The sequence below is a fragment of the Hypomesus transpacificus genome, chromosome 4 (assembly GCF_021917145.1).
Source record: "Hypomesus transpacificus isolate Combined female chromosome 4, fHypTra1, whole genome shotgun sequence".
Lineage (NCBI taxonomy): Eukaryota > Metazoa > Chordata > Actinopteri > Osmeriformes > Osmeridae > Hypomesus > Hypomesus transpacificus.
In genome coordinates this window covers 10863992-10876391 of record NC_061063.1, presented here as the reverse complement: position 1 = coordinate 10876391, position 12400 = coordinate 10863992, and the positions used below count along the sequence as shown (strand labels likewise).

At 47.2% G+C, this 12400-nt stretch overlaps 2 protein-coding genes across 2 annotated transcripts in view; one reads left to right on the top strand and one right to left on the bottom strand.

Moving 5' to 3' along the window:
- LOC124467590 (cytoplasmic dynein 1 intermediate chain 1) overlaps window positions 1–2769 on the top strand; it is a 36497-nt gene extending 33728 nt beyond the window's left edge. Inside the window, exon 18 of the mRNA XM_047019914.1 lies at window positions 1563–2769. Coding sequence (XP_046875870.1) covers window positions 1563–1673 — 111 coding nt within the window. The 3' untranslated portion in view covers window positions 1674–2769. The remainder of the gene's footprint in view (window positions 1–1562) is intronic.
- Window positions 2770–2920: 151 nt separating this feature from the next.
- The window catches only part of LOC124467452 (calcium-binding mitochondrial carrier protein Aralar2), a 17820-nt gene continuing 8340 nt past the window's right edge, over window positions 2921–12400 (bottom strand). The window contains exons 5-9 of the mRNA XM_047019736.1: window positions 11830–12080; window positions 8124–8262; window positions 5399–5557; window positions 5100–5190; window positions 2921–3972 (exon numbers count right to left, since the gene is read on the bottom strand). Of these exons, the coding sequence (XP_046875692.1) occupies window positions 3768–3972; window positions 5100–5190; window positions 5399–5557; window positions 8124–8262; window positions 11830–12080 (845 nt within the window). The 3' untranslated portion in view covers window positions 2921–3767. The remainder of the gene's footprint in view (window positions 3973–5099; window positions 5191–5398; window positions 5558–8123; window positions 8263–11829; window positions 12081–12400) is intronic.

Genomic DNA, 12400 nt, shown 5'->3' with positions numbered 1-12400 from the left:
CATTTCATCCAAAACACACATACTAACCCCTTTGGTCATTTTATCCAAAACACACATACTAACCCCTTTGGTCATTTACCCCAAAACACACATACTAACCCCTTTACTAATTTACCCCAAAACACACATGTTAACCCCTTTACTCATTTTCCCCAAAACACACATGCTAACCCCTTTGGTCATTTTATCCAAAACACACATACTAACCCCTTTGGTCATTTACCCCAAAACACACATGCTAACCCCTTTACTCATTTTCCCCAAAACACACATGCTAACCCCTTTGGTAATTTACCTCAAAACACACATGCTAACCCCTTTGGTCATTTCATCCAAAACACATACTAACCCCTTTGGTCATTTTATCCAAAACACACATGCTAACCCCTTTGGTCATTTACCACAAAACACACATGCTAACCCCTTTGGTCATTCTACCCAAAACACACATGCTAACCCCTTTGGTCATTCTATCCAAAACACACATACTAACCCCTTTGGTCATTTTATCCAAAACACACATACTAACCCCTTTGGTCATTTCATCCAAAACACATACTAACCCCTTTGGTCATTTACCCCAAAAAACACATGCTAACCCCTTTACTCATTTACCCCAAAACACACATGCTAACCCCTTTGGTCATTTTATCCAAAACACATACTAACCCCTTTGGTCATTTACCCCAAAACACTCATGCTAACCCCTTTACTCATTTACCCCAAAACACACATGCTAACCCCTTTGGTCATTTTATCCAAAACACACATGCTAACCCCTTTGGTCATTTTACCCAAAACACATACTAACCCCTTTGGTCATTTACCCCAAAACACACATGCTAAACCCTTTGGTAATTTTATCCAAAACACACATACTAACCCCTTTGGTCATTTCATCCAAAACACACATACTAACCCCTTTGGTCATTTCATCCAAAACACACATGCTAACCCCTTTGGTCATTTAGCCCAAAACACACATACTAACCCCTTTACTCATTTACCCCAAAACACACATGCTAACCCCTTTGGTCATTTACCCCAAAACACACATGCTAACCCCTTTGGTCATTTACCCCAAAACACACATACTAACCCCTTTGGTCATTTATCCCAAACACACATGCTAACCCCTTTGGTCATTTTATCCAAAACACTTATAGAGCACCAATTGTCCGGATTATACGAAGACTTTTACATTGCATAACCTTGTACCTGTGTTCTTTAAGGCTCTGATGTTCCTGGCATAATTTGGTGCTTCAATAAACCGGACCCGTTGTAAAAGCATTGATTTGGTACCGGTACCGTACCCTGTTAATACGTGTAAAAACTGTGTAAAAAGTGTAATAAGTAAGTAAGTGTAATAACAGTGTAACAACAGTATATAACAGGTGTCAAATGAATCCTTTTTGACACAGACAATTTCGAACATCTCCCTCGGATATTGCCATGGGCCAAAATAAATATTGAAGTAAAGTAGTGATACCAGAAAAATTCTCTAAAGCACAGTAGCATCAATGATGGTACAGTATGTTGTAAAGCACGTGTGTGTGTTGCAGCTGGCAGTGCCCCACAGCGAGGACTGGGCGCGCTTCGCCCGCACGCTGGCCGAGATCCACGCCAACCGAGCCGATGGTGAGGAGGAGGGGCCTGGGGAGCTGGCGGCATAGGATTGGCTGGATTAAGATCAGCTGGCCCACCAATAACCATCAGGTACAGTGGATCCCAGCCAATCAGAGGTCTCCCCACGTTGGTTGTAGTGTGTGAATATTGACTCTCCTGCCTCCTCTCTCCATGTGCCCTGTGTAAGACTCCTTCATGATGCTGCAGTGAGCTCATGGACTGTTTTGACTCTCACAGTGTCTTTAAGGATTCCATGTCGCTGTATGCTCTGGCAAGAATGTGCTTTCTTGTAACTGTAAATCCTATGTTTATGATTCTCATGAGACTTGTATTAATACGTTTATGCATTTTTTTTTTGGAGGTATTTAATGATGGTGTGTTAAGATACATCATCTTTCGTGAGCAGGGTCCGTGGAATGCCTTATTCAGCTCCTCTTGATTGTGTCGTTTCTCTTCAGCTGTGTGTGCATGCAACACATTCGGGACAAAATGTTGGATGTAAGCGACAGTCGTCTTGCATACTGTACTGACTGTGTGGTGTGTTGCAGGGCACTGTTACAGGGCTTCACACCTGTAACAATGCAGGTGGTGTTGCAGGTGGTGTTGTGTGAGCCACATCTGGCTGTTTAAGTGACGTCTGCTACTCTGTCAAATATACTGTAATGACTGAAAGAAAGTATTAATCGTTTGATGTACTGTCACTAAAGTAGATTTGGTGATGCTGTTTATCTTAAACGTACATGAATTGCTATGCGTTGTCATAGTGTTAGTAAGCTGTGAGTCCTAGTGAAGGTGGTGAGATCTGTTCTCAGTACATTCCTTCCTGCGTCCCCATGCTCAGGGAGACTCCTCTCTGCTTTCAGTCCTGTAATAACACACTGCAGCAACTAAGGTGCATTCTAGACCAGGGGCCTCCGACCCTGTTCCTGGACAGCTACCTGCCTGTAGGGTTTTTTCTGCAGCCACACTTATTTGACCTGATTCAACACATGTTACCTGATCAATTAGATAATTATTACATTCAGGTGTGCCAGATTAGCAGTGAACTATCCAGGACCAGGGTTCGAGACGCCTGTTTAAGACGGTGTTGCCATACTGTAATCCAGTGCTTGCTATTTATTCACTATTAAACCAGAACAAATCACTGAACGGCTGGTGTTGGGATTATTTTACCCTCTAATAGACGTAGCAAAGTCTACAAATTCGGATACACATGTCGAGACAATAAATAAAACTTCACCACACTTTTTATACTAACATAAATATATCTCTTTATTTTGCTGCCATACTTAATGCAAGGCACAAATATAACACACTTTTATAAACATTCTATATTCACTCTGTACACATTCAATAAAGACTTCTCTGACATTGATGCTATTAAAAAACATTCAGCACCATCTGCTAGCCTTCTGCTGTGCTCACAGTTACAGACATGTATTCTTCACAGTGGGGTTCTCCTACTCTAGGCCGTAGACACTGAGGAGGTACCATGGTAACAGTGACAGAAGTACACATTTTCAAGTGTACAGTTACCCCCAAGAAGGATTGATATGAAAATGTGTGCTTTGTCTCATACTGCACAGATAACATTGTGATGCATAGTCAATAGCCAGGCAAACTGACTATGTTTAAGTGATGTGTCAGGGTGGATGTGCCAAGCGGATCTGACTGGTGGATGACTGCGTAGAACCAGTTTGCATACAATAGGTTAGCACACAACCAGTTAGCATGAAGGGTAATAGTGCAGGGATCATAACCTCTGGCTGTCCTCTTTAGTGCATAGTGTACTATAAATAAATAAATGCTACATTTCAGAATATAACTTAAAAGATGAACATCTTAGATTTTTACCCCGCCATAGACGTTTCCTTTCAGAAAACTAAAAGAGCTAACCAGAATTAGTTTCCAAACTGTTACTGTCGAAACAGAACTCGTGAGAATAATCAATGTGTTCTATATTTCACATATCAACTATCAATATTTGTCTTAGAGGTACATTCTACTGGTGTGCTCCTATCTCCCTGTGGAATACGGTGGGGTGGAGGTCCATGCTCTATCCTGCCCCCTACAGGAGGGTAGAGAGGGGTGGGAATCAGGTTCAGGGGGGAGACTCTGGGGGAGGTTTAGGGGGTGGTTGTTCAGGGGGAGAGGGGGAGATTCAGGGGGGAGGTGGGAGAGGTTGGGGCTTCTGCCTGCACCCGGTATCGGGGGAGGTGGAGTCCAAATTTGCTCTCGATGCCAGCGAACGTGGCCACAGCCAGCCTGAACCCTCCGATGTGGTCTGGGTTGGGCGCCGGCAGGCTGATCCGAGACCTGGGAGTCGGCTCCGAGCCAGAGGGCTTTCTGTGGTGAGAGGGGGAGGGGGGAGAGGAAGGGGGAGAGAGGAGGGACGGGAAAGAGAAGAGGGGAGGGAGGGATGGGAGCGGGGAGAGGAGGAGAGCGGGAAGGAGGAAATGGAGAGAAGGGAGAGAGAGTGAACGGAGGAGATGAGGAGGGAGGAGAGGGATCAGAGTGTGAAGATAATGAAGGTACGGAGCCACATTTTTCCACCACAAAAATAAACATCTTAATCGAATAATAAAAACTGGGAGAGGACAATGTTTTTTCCTGAAAAGCAGTCGAACCAGAAATAAATGAATACCCCACAATGGTTTCATAGTCTTTCCTGTGATATCTGTCCAATATGAACAACAGGCTCTGTATTTCAGCCCTGTGCTAAAAACCACCGGATCTTCATCCAAGTCTGAACCATGACCGACTGGTAGCAACATACTGAACTTTTCTATATTGTGTTATAGAGTGTCTAAGAAAAACAAAAAACTCAAGAGTCACAGAAAGTAAAGTATAGCAAACTCCAGAAGGGGAAATTATCTAATTTCAACCCAAAAGGCACAAAAGAGCCTAAGTCAAACGGATTTCGTCTCCGCCGACTGGGTTTGAACAAATGTCACCCCCATCGTTGTAAAGTGCAGGTTTGGAGCCGACAGCTGATGTACTTTCAAATTATTTTGGCCTCGTGGCATTTCTCTTTTCTCCCTTCGCCGCCGGTAAGAGCTGGCTAGCTGGTTGCTTTTAAAAGGAGAACGTTTGCTCTCCTGCTAGTCTTATAAAGGCAGCAATGACAGGAACAAAAAATCTCAATTTAAAATCCTCCGATTTTAAAGATCAGATCTGATCCACAGATGGAAAGGCTGCTGTACATGTATAGGGACATTTCACTGGCATTTTCTGAATCCCGTTTTTCAATTGAATTGGGCTTTCAGTGGCTATTCATTGCAATACAAAACTAGCTAGGCAAGCTACAATAACTACTTCAGACATAGAAACTAAAATAAATTTCATGAAAGATATTGTACATATGTAGAGCTACATTTCTAGACACAATAAGTTATAGTATGTGTATATATAAACATGCTCATACTGAAGAGTTCAGAGTAGCCACGGCCTACAGTAAACCAGACTGAACTCACGTTCCTCCAAAGTCCACGTACAACCACCTCTGCAGCAGCTCGTAGGTCACCAAGGTAACGCCAAACTGCGGCGAGGAGCGGAACACACGAGCTGCAAAAGGAGTCATTAGACAGAGTTGCCATCAGAACACAGTCGTTAGAAAGAGTTACCATCAGAACACAGGTTTGGTGTTAAAATACCCAGAGTGAACTTTTACCCTCCTAATAATAAATGTAAAATTGTCTTTTTTCGGTCCGGTCCTAGAAAACCAAACTACCAGTGTGAAAGCGACCTTAGCGTGGTCATCGGGACATCTCACCTCCGGCCCCCTTCCAGAAGGCCCGGGGCCCCTCCTCCCTCAGAATCTTCCAGAAGCAGTCCACCAGGCCGTGGTAGGAGGTCTGGCCAGCGCGAGCAGCCACCTGCAACCTGGTCTTGATGACATCAGCCGGGGTGACCAGGGAGGCGGCGGGCATGCCTGGGGAGGTCACACACACACACCACAAAGAGGGGTCACACACACAAAGAGGGGTCACACACACAGAGAGGGAGAGTGGTTGATTTGAAAGAGTCCCATTTTCCCAGCAGTCTCCAGTATGTGGTTATATATTAATCTGTTCTGGGTTAGGGTGCTTCGTATCACGACTCGAATTTAACCGGAATTGAACCCTGGCTACTGCTGAGGCCAGCCTATAACAGCCCTGAATGTTTTTTCTTTCTTCAAAATCAGTCACAGCGATTCCACAACAGCCCGGTGACATCAGCAGAGCGTCCCACTTCGACGGAGCGCTGGCAGAGGGGGCTGGAGGAACCAATACGACAGAGCTAATTCTAGATCTCGTCTTCTTCCTCTCCTCGGTCTCCCCACTGTTCAGACAATGCTGCGTTAATGAGGCCCGCTCCGTGTGCCGTGCTCCCCGTGCCGCGCACACCGGCCACACCAGGGCCCCTCTCCTGCCTCTTCAGCTCTGAATGGCCTCAATCATCAATACAGCCGCGCCATTACCATCACCTGCCTCTTCAGCAGACCACCGCTAGCACCGGGAGCGTTACGCCTGGGACACACGGCCTGCGAAGCACCGCGATTAGCTGCGAAGCGCCTGGAAGCACTTGGAAGCCCAGCCTTTTTCTTTTCGACACCCATGTTATCAAATTGGACCGGCCACACAGGCTGTGAAGCGCTGCGATTGGCTGGCGGTCTGCAGCGATCGTTTCGGCAGCTGGTCGAATGTTTCCGTGAGAGGCTTATGAATTTGGCTGCAGGATGATCACATTCACCATATTATCTGATATATTTGGATAAACAAACATGTTATTAAGATTTTACTAAGTTAGTTGTGGGCCTATCACTTAACACCTAACCTCACTACACTGGTAACAAACGGCCAACCATGTGTTTACCCCAATAAAAACTATACTAAACTCACAATGTAAACAAAAAAGATTGTTGATTGTCAAGCCAACATATTTGTCCGTTCTTTCTTTGAACATTGTGTTTAAGAGTAAGATAGAAAATCTGTCTTGGTGACCGGCGTGGACAAATGTGTGTCTAGTGTGAACAGCATTGCGCCTTTTGTAGCTGATTGTGGCGCTTCGGAGCCAGTGTGTCCCAGGCGTTAGGGTTAGAGTCTTCCAACCACCCCCTAGCTCCCCTCCCACTTCCCTTTCTTTATCCCTCTCTCTCGCTCTCTCCCTCCCTCGCCCCCCTCCCTCCCACTCTCCCCCCTCCCTCCCTCCCACTCTCCCCCCTCCCTCCCTCCCACTCTCCCCCCTCCCTCCCTCCCACTCTCCCCCCTCCCTCTCCCTCCTCTCTGAGACTTGCTCCCCTGACTGGGACTGAACCACCTGCCCACTCCTTCAACAGAGAGTGAGGGAAGAGGAGCCCAAAGAGATCTATGTATTTTAACAGAACAGAGACACCCTTAACACAAGGCTGTGTCGTGCAGCACAGCCCTTTACATCAAGTCATTATTAGCTCACTGAGTACCAGAGCTGCAAATGGGTCTTGTTTAACCTGGCTGCCTTTCCTCAAGCCACAAGCAGACAGAGAGTCGGGGCGGGATCAGCTACAAGACCAGGGTTCGGAGGGTCGGCTTGGCCGGTAACTCTGGTGTAAACCGAGCGTGTAATTCAATTTCCTGCGCCGACTGTAAAGTGCTAATTGCCAAAACGGCGTGACCGCAGATCAACGTGGAAAGGAGTGATAAAGTGCCGTGAGTGAAAGGCAAAAAATGTAGAATCATTATATTATATCGTTATTTTTTTTATGTCTAAACCATTGCTTGCCAGTCTGGAGAATAACATGCAGAATAAGACGTAGACAGCAAATAAAGGAAGTGGATCTGAGTTGAAATTACTTTTCCGTTTAGCGCCATGCAAGGTTGGTCTAAGCCAAGGAGACGAACTAGCAACCAGCACATCCCTCAGGATGCTGAATAAATATTCATTCTTAGTCTGTGCCGTTCCAAACCAGCCTGGCTTGGCTTGGACGCTCCTTTTAAACACTGTTTTCTTTAGGATACAAAAAAGAAGCCACTTCAAATTCTAACGTCTAACTGCCGTGTCCAGATCATATTTTTCACGTATGCAAGAGGCGAAGAGAGAGCTGTTAAACCACTGATCCAGCCGACTAATGTTTTCCTTTGAGGTTTCTTCTGTTTTCAGATCTGTCATTGACTGGTCACTCATGATCCAACAGGGATCACGTTTAACACTCCCAGCTCTCCTGCTCCTCTGTATTAGAAGTGGAAACTTTCCCGGGCCGACTGGCAGACTGGAGTGTAGTGGGCTCTGGTTCCAAACCCCAGGCCTGATCACCGAGGAGCCTTATTAGGGACGACCGCCCTGGAGACTGTGGTTGCTGCTTTCAGGGCCCGCGGCCTTCAGGGTTGATGCAAGACCTGGAGACTGCAGAACGAGGACTCTGCAGAACCTAGAACCTGCAGAACATTGATACTGCAGAAGCAAGACCCTGCAGCAGCTAGACCCTGCAGAAGGTATACTCTGCAGAAGGTAGACTCTGCAGAAGGTAGGTGGCATCCTACCTGCCAGCGCCCCAGCCAGAAGCATCTTCCCAGGCCCTATCCTGCCGTCCTCATCGCTCATGCCAGCCTTGAGGTGAGCATAGCAGGGGAAGTAGATCGCAGAGAAGGGGATGTCCCGCAGGAAGCAGGCCTTGGCTCCCTGGGGGGGGGGGGGGGACGGAGAAAGAAAGAAGAAAAAGAGAAATCAAGAGATGGAGAAGCTGTTACGGAAAAATGCAGGAAAAGTTGAAACCTTTCAATGATGGGGAGGGATGGAAAACTACGGATTTGGTAATCGACCAAAAACCCTCTTCCCGTCTCCTACCACAGGTTTTTCCGTTCTTCCCACTCTCTCCACTGGGACCCCGTACCATGAGTACATACCACTGCTGTACTTTCATACCACTGCTGTACTTCATAGTTTTTCAATTAAGAAAAAACACTCCAGTTTTTAGTCTTCACTGGGTTTCAGTGAAACCCCACACCAACATGGCAGGTTTCTGTGTGAAAGATGCAGCAGAGACCAGCAGAGACCAGCAGAGACCAGAGACCAGAGACCAGCAGAGACCAGCAGAGACCAGCAGAGACCAGAGACCAGCAGAGACCAGCAGAGACCAGCAGAGACCACCAGAGACCAGAGACCAGCAGAGACCAGCAGAGACCAGGGGCCCTCGGCCCTCCTGCTGCCACTCTCGTTACATGCGCCCCTCTTTCTCAGCACCAGGCAACACAGACCAAAGACAAGAAAAAGAGAGAAACCAGAGGAGGGAAGCCGGAGAGGGAGAGAAAGTGAAAGAGAGAGGAAGTGAAAGAGAGAGAGAGAGGGGGGGGGGAAGGAGGGAAGGAAGATTGGACTTGTCTGTCACTGTAAACAAAAGGCCATCTTCAAGCAGATTCAGTTTCCTGTCAGCCCGCCTCTCGCCTGGCAGTCGTCCAGGCAGGGAGAGGAAGCTTTCTCCCGTCAACAGGACCCGTTTACTGCCTGAATAAACCCTCTGCTGGACAGCCTTCATTTTACTCCTCCAGGTTAATCCTTCCACTTATACACACACTGAACACACACACACACACGTCGTACTGATACCTGGTCTGACTGTCCTTCCTCAAACTGTGGTTGTTTCCCTGCCTGGCTAATCTAGCAGGAAATGACATCATTCATGTGGTTTACTGCGTCAGGTTGAAGGAGCTTCGGCTCCCCTGTCTAAGCCTGTCACTGGGTCTGAGGTTTGGGTCCTGGGGCAATATTTGGCCTGTCCTGTTGGCCCCTGTATGAGACCACCAGGGGTGTTCATCAAATCAAATCTTATTCATATAGAGCTTTTTACAGCAGTGTTACAGAGGGCAACACATACAGCCATAGAACTGCACCTCAACCCTCCAGGAAGACAAGGAAACACTCCCAGGATAACTGAGAACAAAAATGTAGTAAAAAAGTTTAGTGTGGGATCCCTTCTTTATGACTGTGTTCATGAGTACACTGCAGTGTTCTTAATACACAGGATTTAAATATCTTCACCATATCCATCAGCCCATCAGGACGGTTCATGTGATATCCTCTGAGTTGCAGTTCCCCCGGTAGCCAGAGGTGGTGCTGGTGGGCCAGTTTTCCAGCGGAGGAGCTGGGGAGTAGGAGAGGCTGAGAGGCAGGATAATTACCCTGACAAAGGCTGCTCTGTGCTGGGCTCAGCCCTGAGGAGCCAGGGCGTCTGGGACCAGCAGGCTGGAGCTCGTCTCCAACTCTCAATACGCATTGTCTCCTCAACACAGGAGACACACACACACACACGGGGCGGGGCACCCCCACACTATGACACACTGGTGTACTGTAGTCACACACACACACACACACAGGTAGACCGATTGATAGAAAAACAATAGTTATCATGGGAGGCACCAGATCCACACATGTAACCAAGACATGCTATACAGACATCCTATACACACACTATAAACACACAGAAGCAAAGACAAGCAGACAGACAGGCAGACAGACCCAGACAAGAGAATGCACCAGGTTGAGTATTCTCATGCACACACACAAAGACTTTCACACGCACACACACACACACACACGTAGGCATCCAAGTTTGGGTCACATGACTCATCATAATCATCGCAAGGGATAAAGGACCAATCACAGCTCTTTAAAAGGGTTTTCAGAATCCCAGTCATGGATCAGGGCTCCTTCTTCATGTCTCCACCACACCATCAGGACTGAACACAGAGGCTGGACCCTCCAGGCTGTGGCTGGGTTAACAATACCACCATGGCCTTTGTTAGGGTCCCTTGATTTCTCAGTCCTTACACTAACATTGGCCTGAGAATCACCTCAATTCAGATAAACTCTTTAAACCCCTGGGGTTGCGGTCCGATTCAGTTGCTAATGCTAGCTGCCTGCTTGTCAGCAGGAGAGTCTGGCTCAGGATCCATTAGCATCCCAATCACAACAACACTAATGAAGTGTGTTTATGTGTATGCAAGTGTGTGATGGAATGTGTGTGTGTGTGTATGCATGTGTATGTGTGATGGAATGTGTGTGTGTGTATGCGTGTGTATGTGTGATGGAATGTGTGTGTGTGTATGCGTGTGTATGTGTGATGGAATGTGTGTGTGTGTATGCGTGTGTATGTGTGATGGAATGTGTGTGTGTATGCGTGTGTATGTGTGATGGGAGTGTGTGTGTGTATGCGTGTGTATGTGTGATGGGAGTGTGTGTGTATGCGTGTGTATGTGTGATGGGAGTGTTTGTGTGTATGCGTGTGTATGTGTGATGGGAGTGTGTGTGTGTATGCGTGTGTATGTGTGATGGGAGTGTGTGTGTGTATGCGTGTGTATGTGTGATGGGAGTGTGTGTGTGTATGCGTGTGTATGTGTGATGGGAGTGTGTGTGTGTATGTGTGTGTATGTGTGATGGGAGTGTGTGTGTGTATGTGTGTGTATGTGTGATGGGAGTGTGTGTGTGTATGTGTGTGTATGTGTGATGGGAGTGTGTGTGTGTATGTGTGTGTATGTGTGATGGGAGTGTGTGTGTGTATGCGTGTGTATGTGTGATGGGAGTGTGTGTGTGTATGTGTGTGTATGTGTGATGGGAGTGTGTGTGTGTATGCGTGTGTATGTGTGATGGGAGTGTGTGTGTGTATGGGGAAGGGTTTCTTTCCAAACTGAGGTGGTAGGTGTTCAGAATGAGCTCTACTGTAATAATATTTGGTACCCGTTGGTGAAGTGTGGGGTGCGTAATATTATATCATACTAATATTTTGACGTAAGGCACTGTAACCCCCACTTTGTGAAAAATGGCAATTACAGCAATTAGGGTTAAGTGTAGCTTATGATGAATTGTCCCTCTGGTGTTGGACTGAGACGCAGGACTGAGGACAGCCAACAGCCATGCTGTCAGGAAGCAGGACTGATGACAGCCAACCTATCAGGAAGCAGGACTGAGGACAGCCAACCTATCAGGAAGCAGGACTGAGGACAGCCAACCTATCAGGAAGCAGGACTGAGGACAGCCATCCTGTCAGGAAGCAGGACTGAGGACAGCCAACAACCATCCTGTCAGGAAGCAGGACTGACGACAGCGGAACACCTTCACGACACTCTAACACCAATTTCCTGTACAGCCAGGAAGTTGTCATGATTGAGAGAGATGGGTCATCGACTAGCATGTCCCCGGTACATGACCGTGCAGTAACAGGCGTGTACAGTAAGTGTGTGTGTGTGTACAGACCTTATAGAGCCCCAGGAAGCCCAGGTCTTTGATGACAGACAGGGCGCTGACCCGAGGGCCCGTGGTGATCTCTCCTGCCACCTGCAGACGGATCTTCACGATCTCCAGAGGGTTGGTGAAGATCACCTGGGAGCCTCCCGCCTGCAGGACACACACACATGCACACGCATGCACACACATGCACACACATGCACAGGAGAGAAGAGGGGTTAGTTTCAGAGTATTGTATAGATGCTGATGCAAAGTGTTCTCTCACACAAACACACACACAGTGTAGGTACGTAACCAATCCCATTAAGACCCACTCTTCTGTCAGGTGGCATCACCGTAGCAACAAGTCACCTGCATCAGACAGAGGCACAGTCACTCTGTTTCACAACCAGCAGTGATGAGATACTCCAACAGTGTGTGAGAGAATGTGTGTGTGAGAGTGTGTGTATTGTGTGAGAGAGTGTGTGTGAGAGTGTGTCTTGTCCAAGGTGTGGGTGAGTCTGGTTACTCTCTCTCCATCTCTGCTTTCTTCTTCTTCTGTCCCTCTCTCCTGCTCCTATACTGTCTTTTTCTTCTTCAT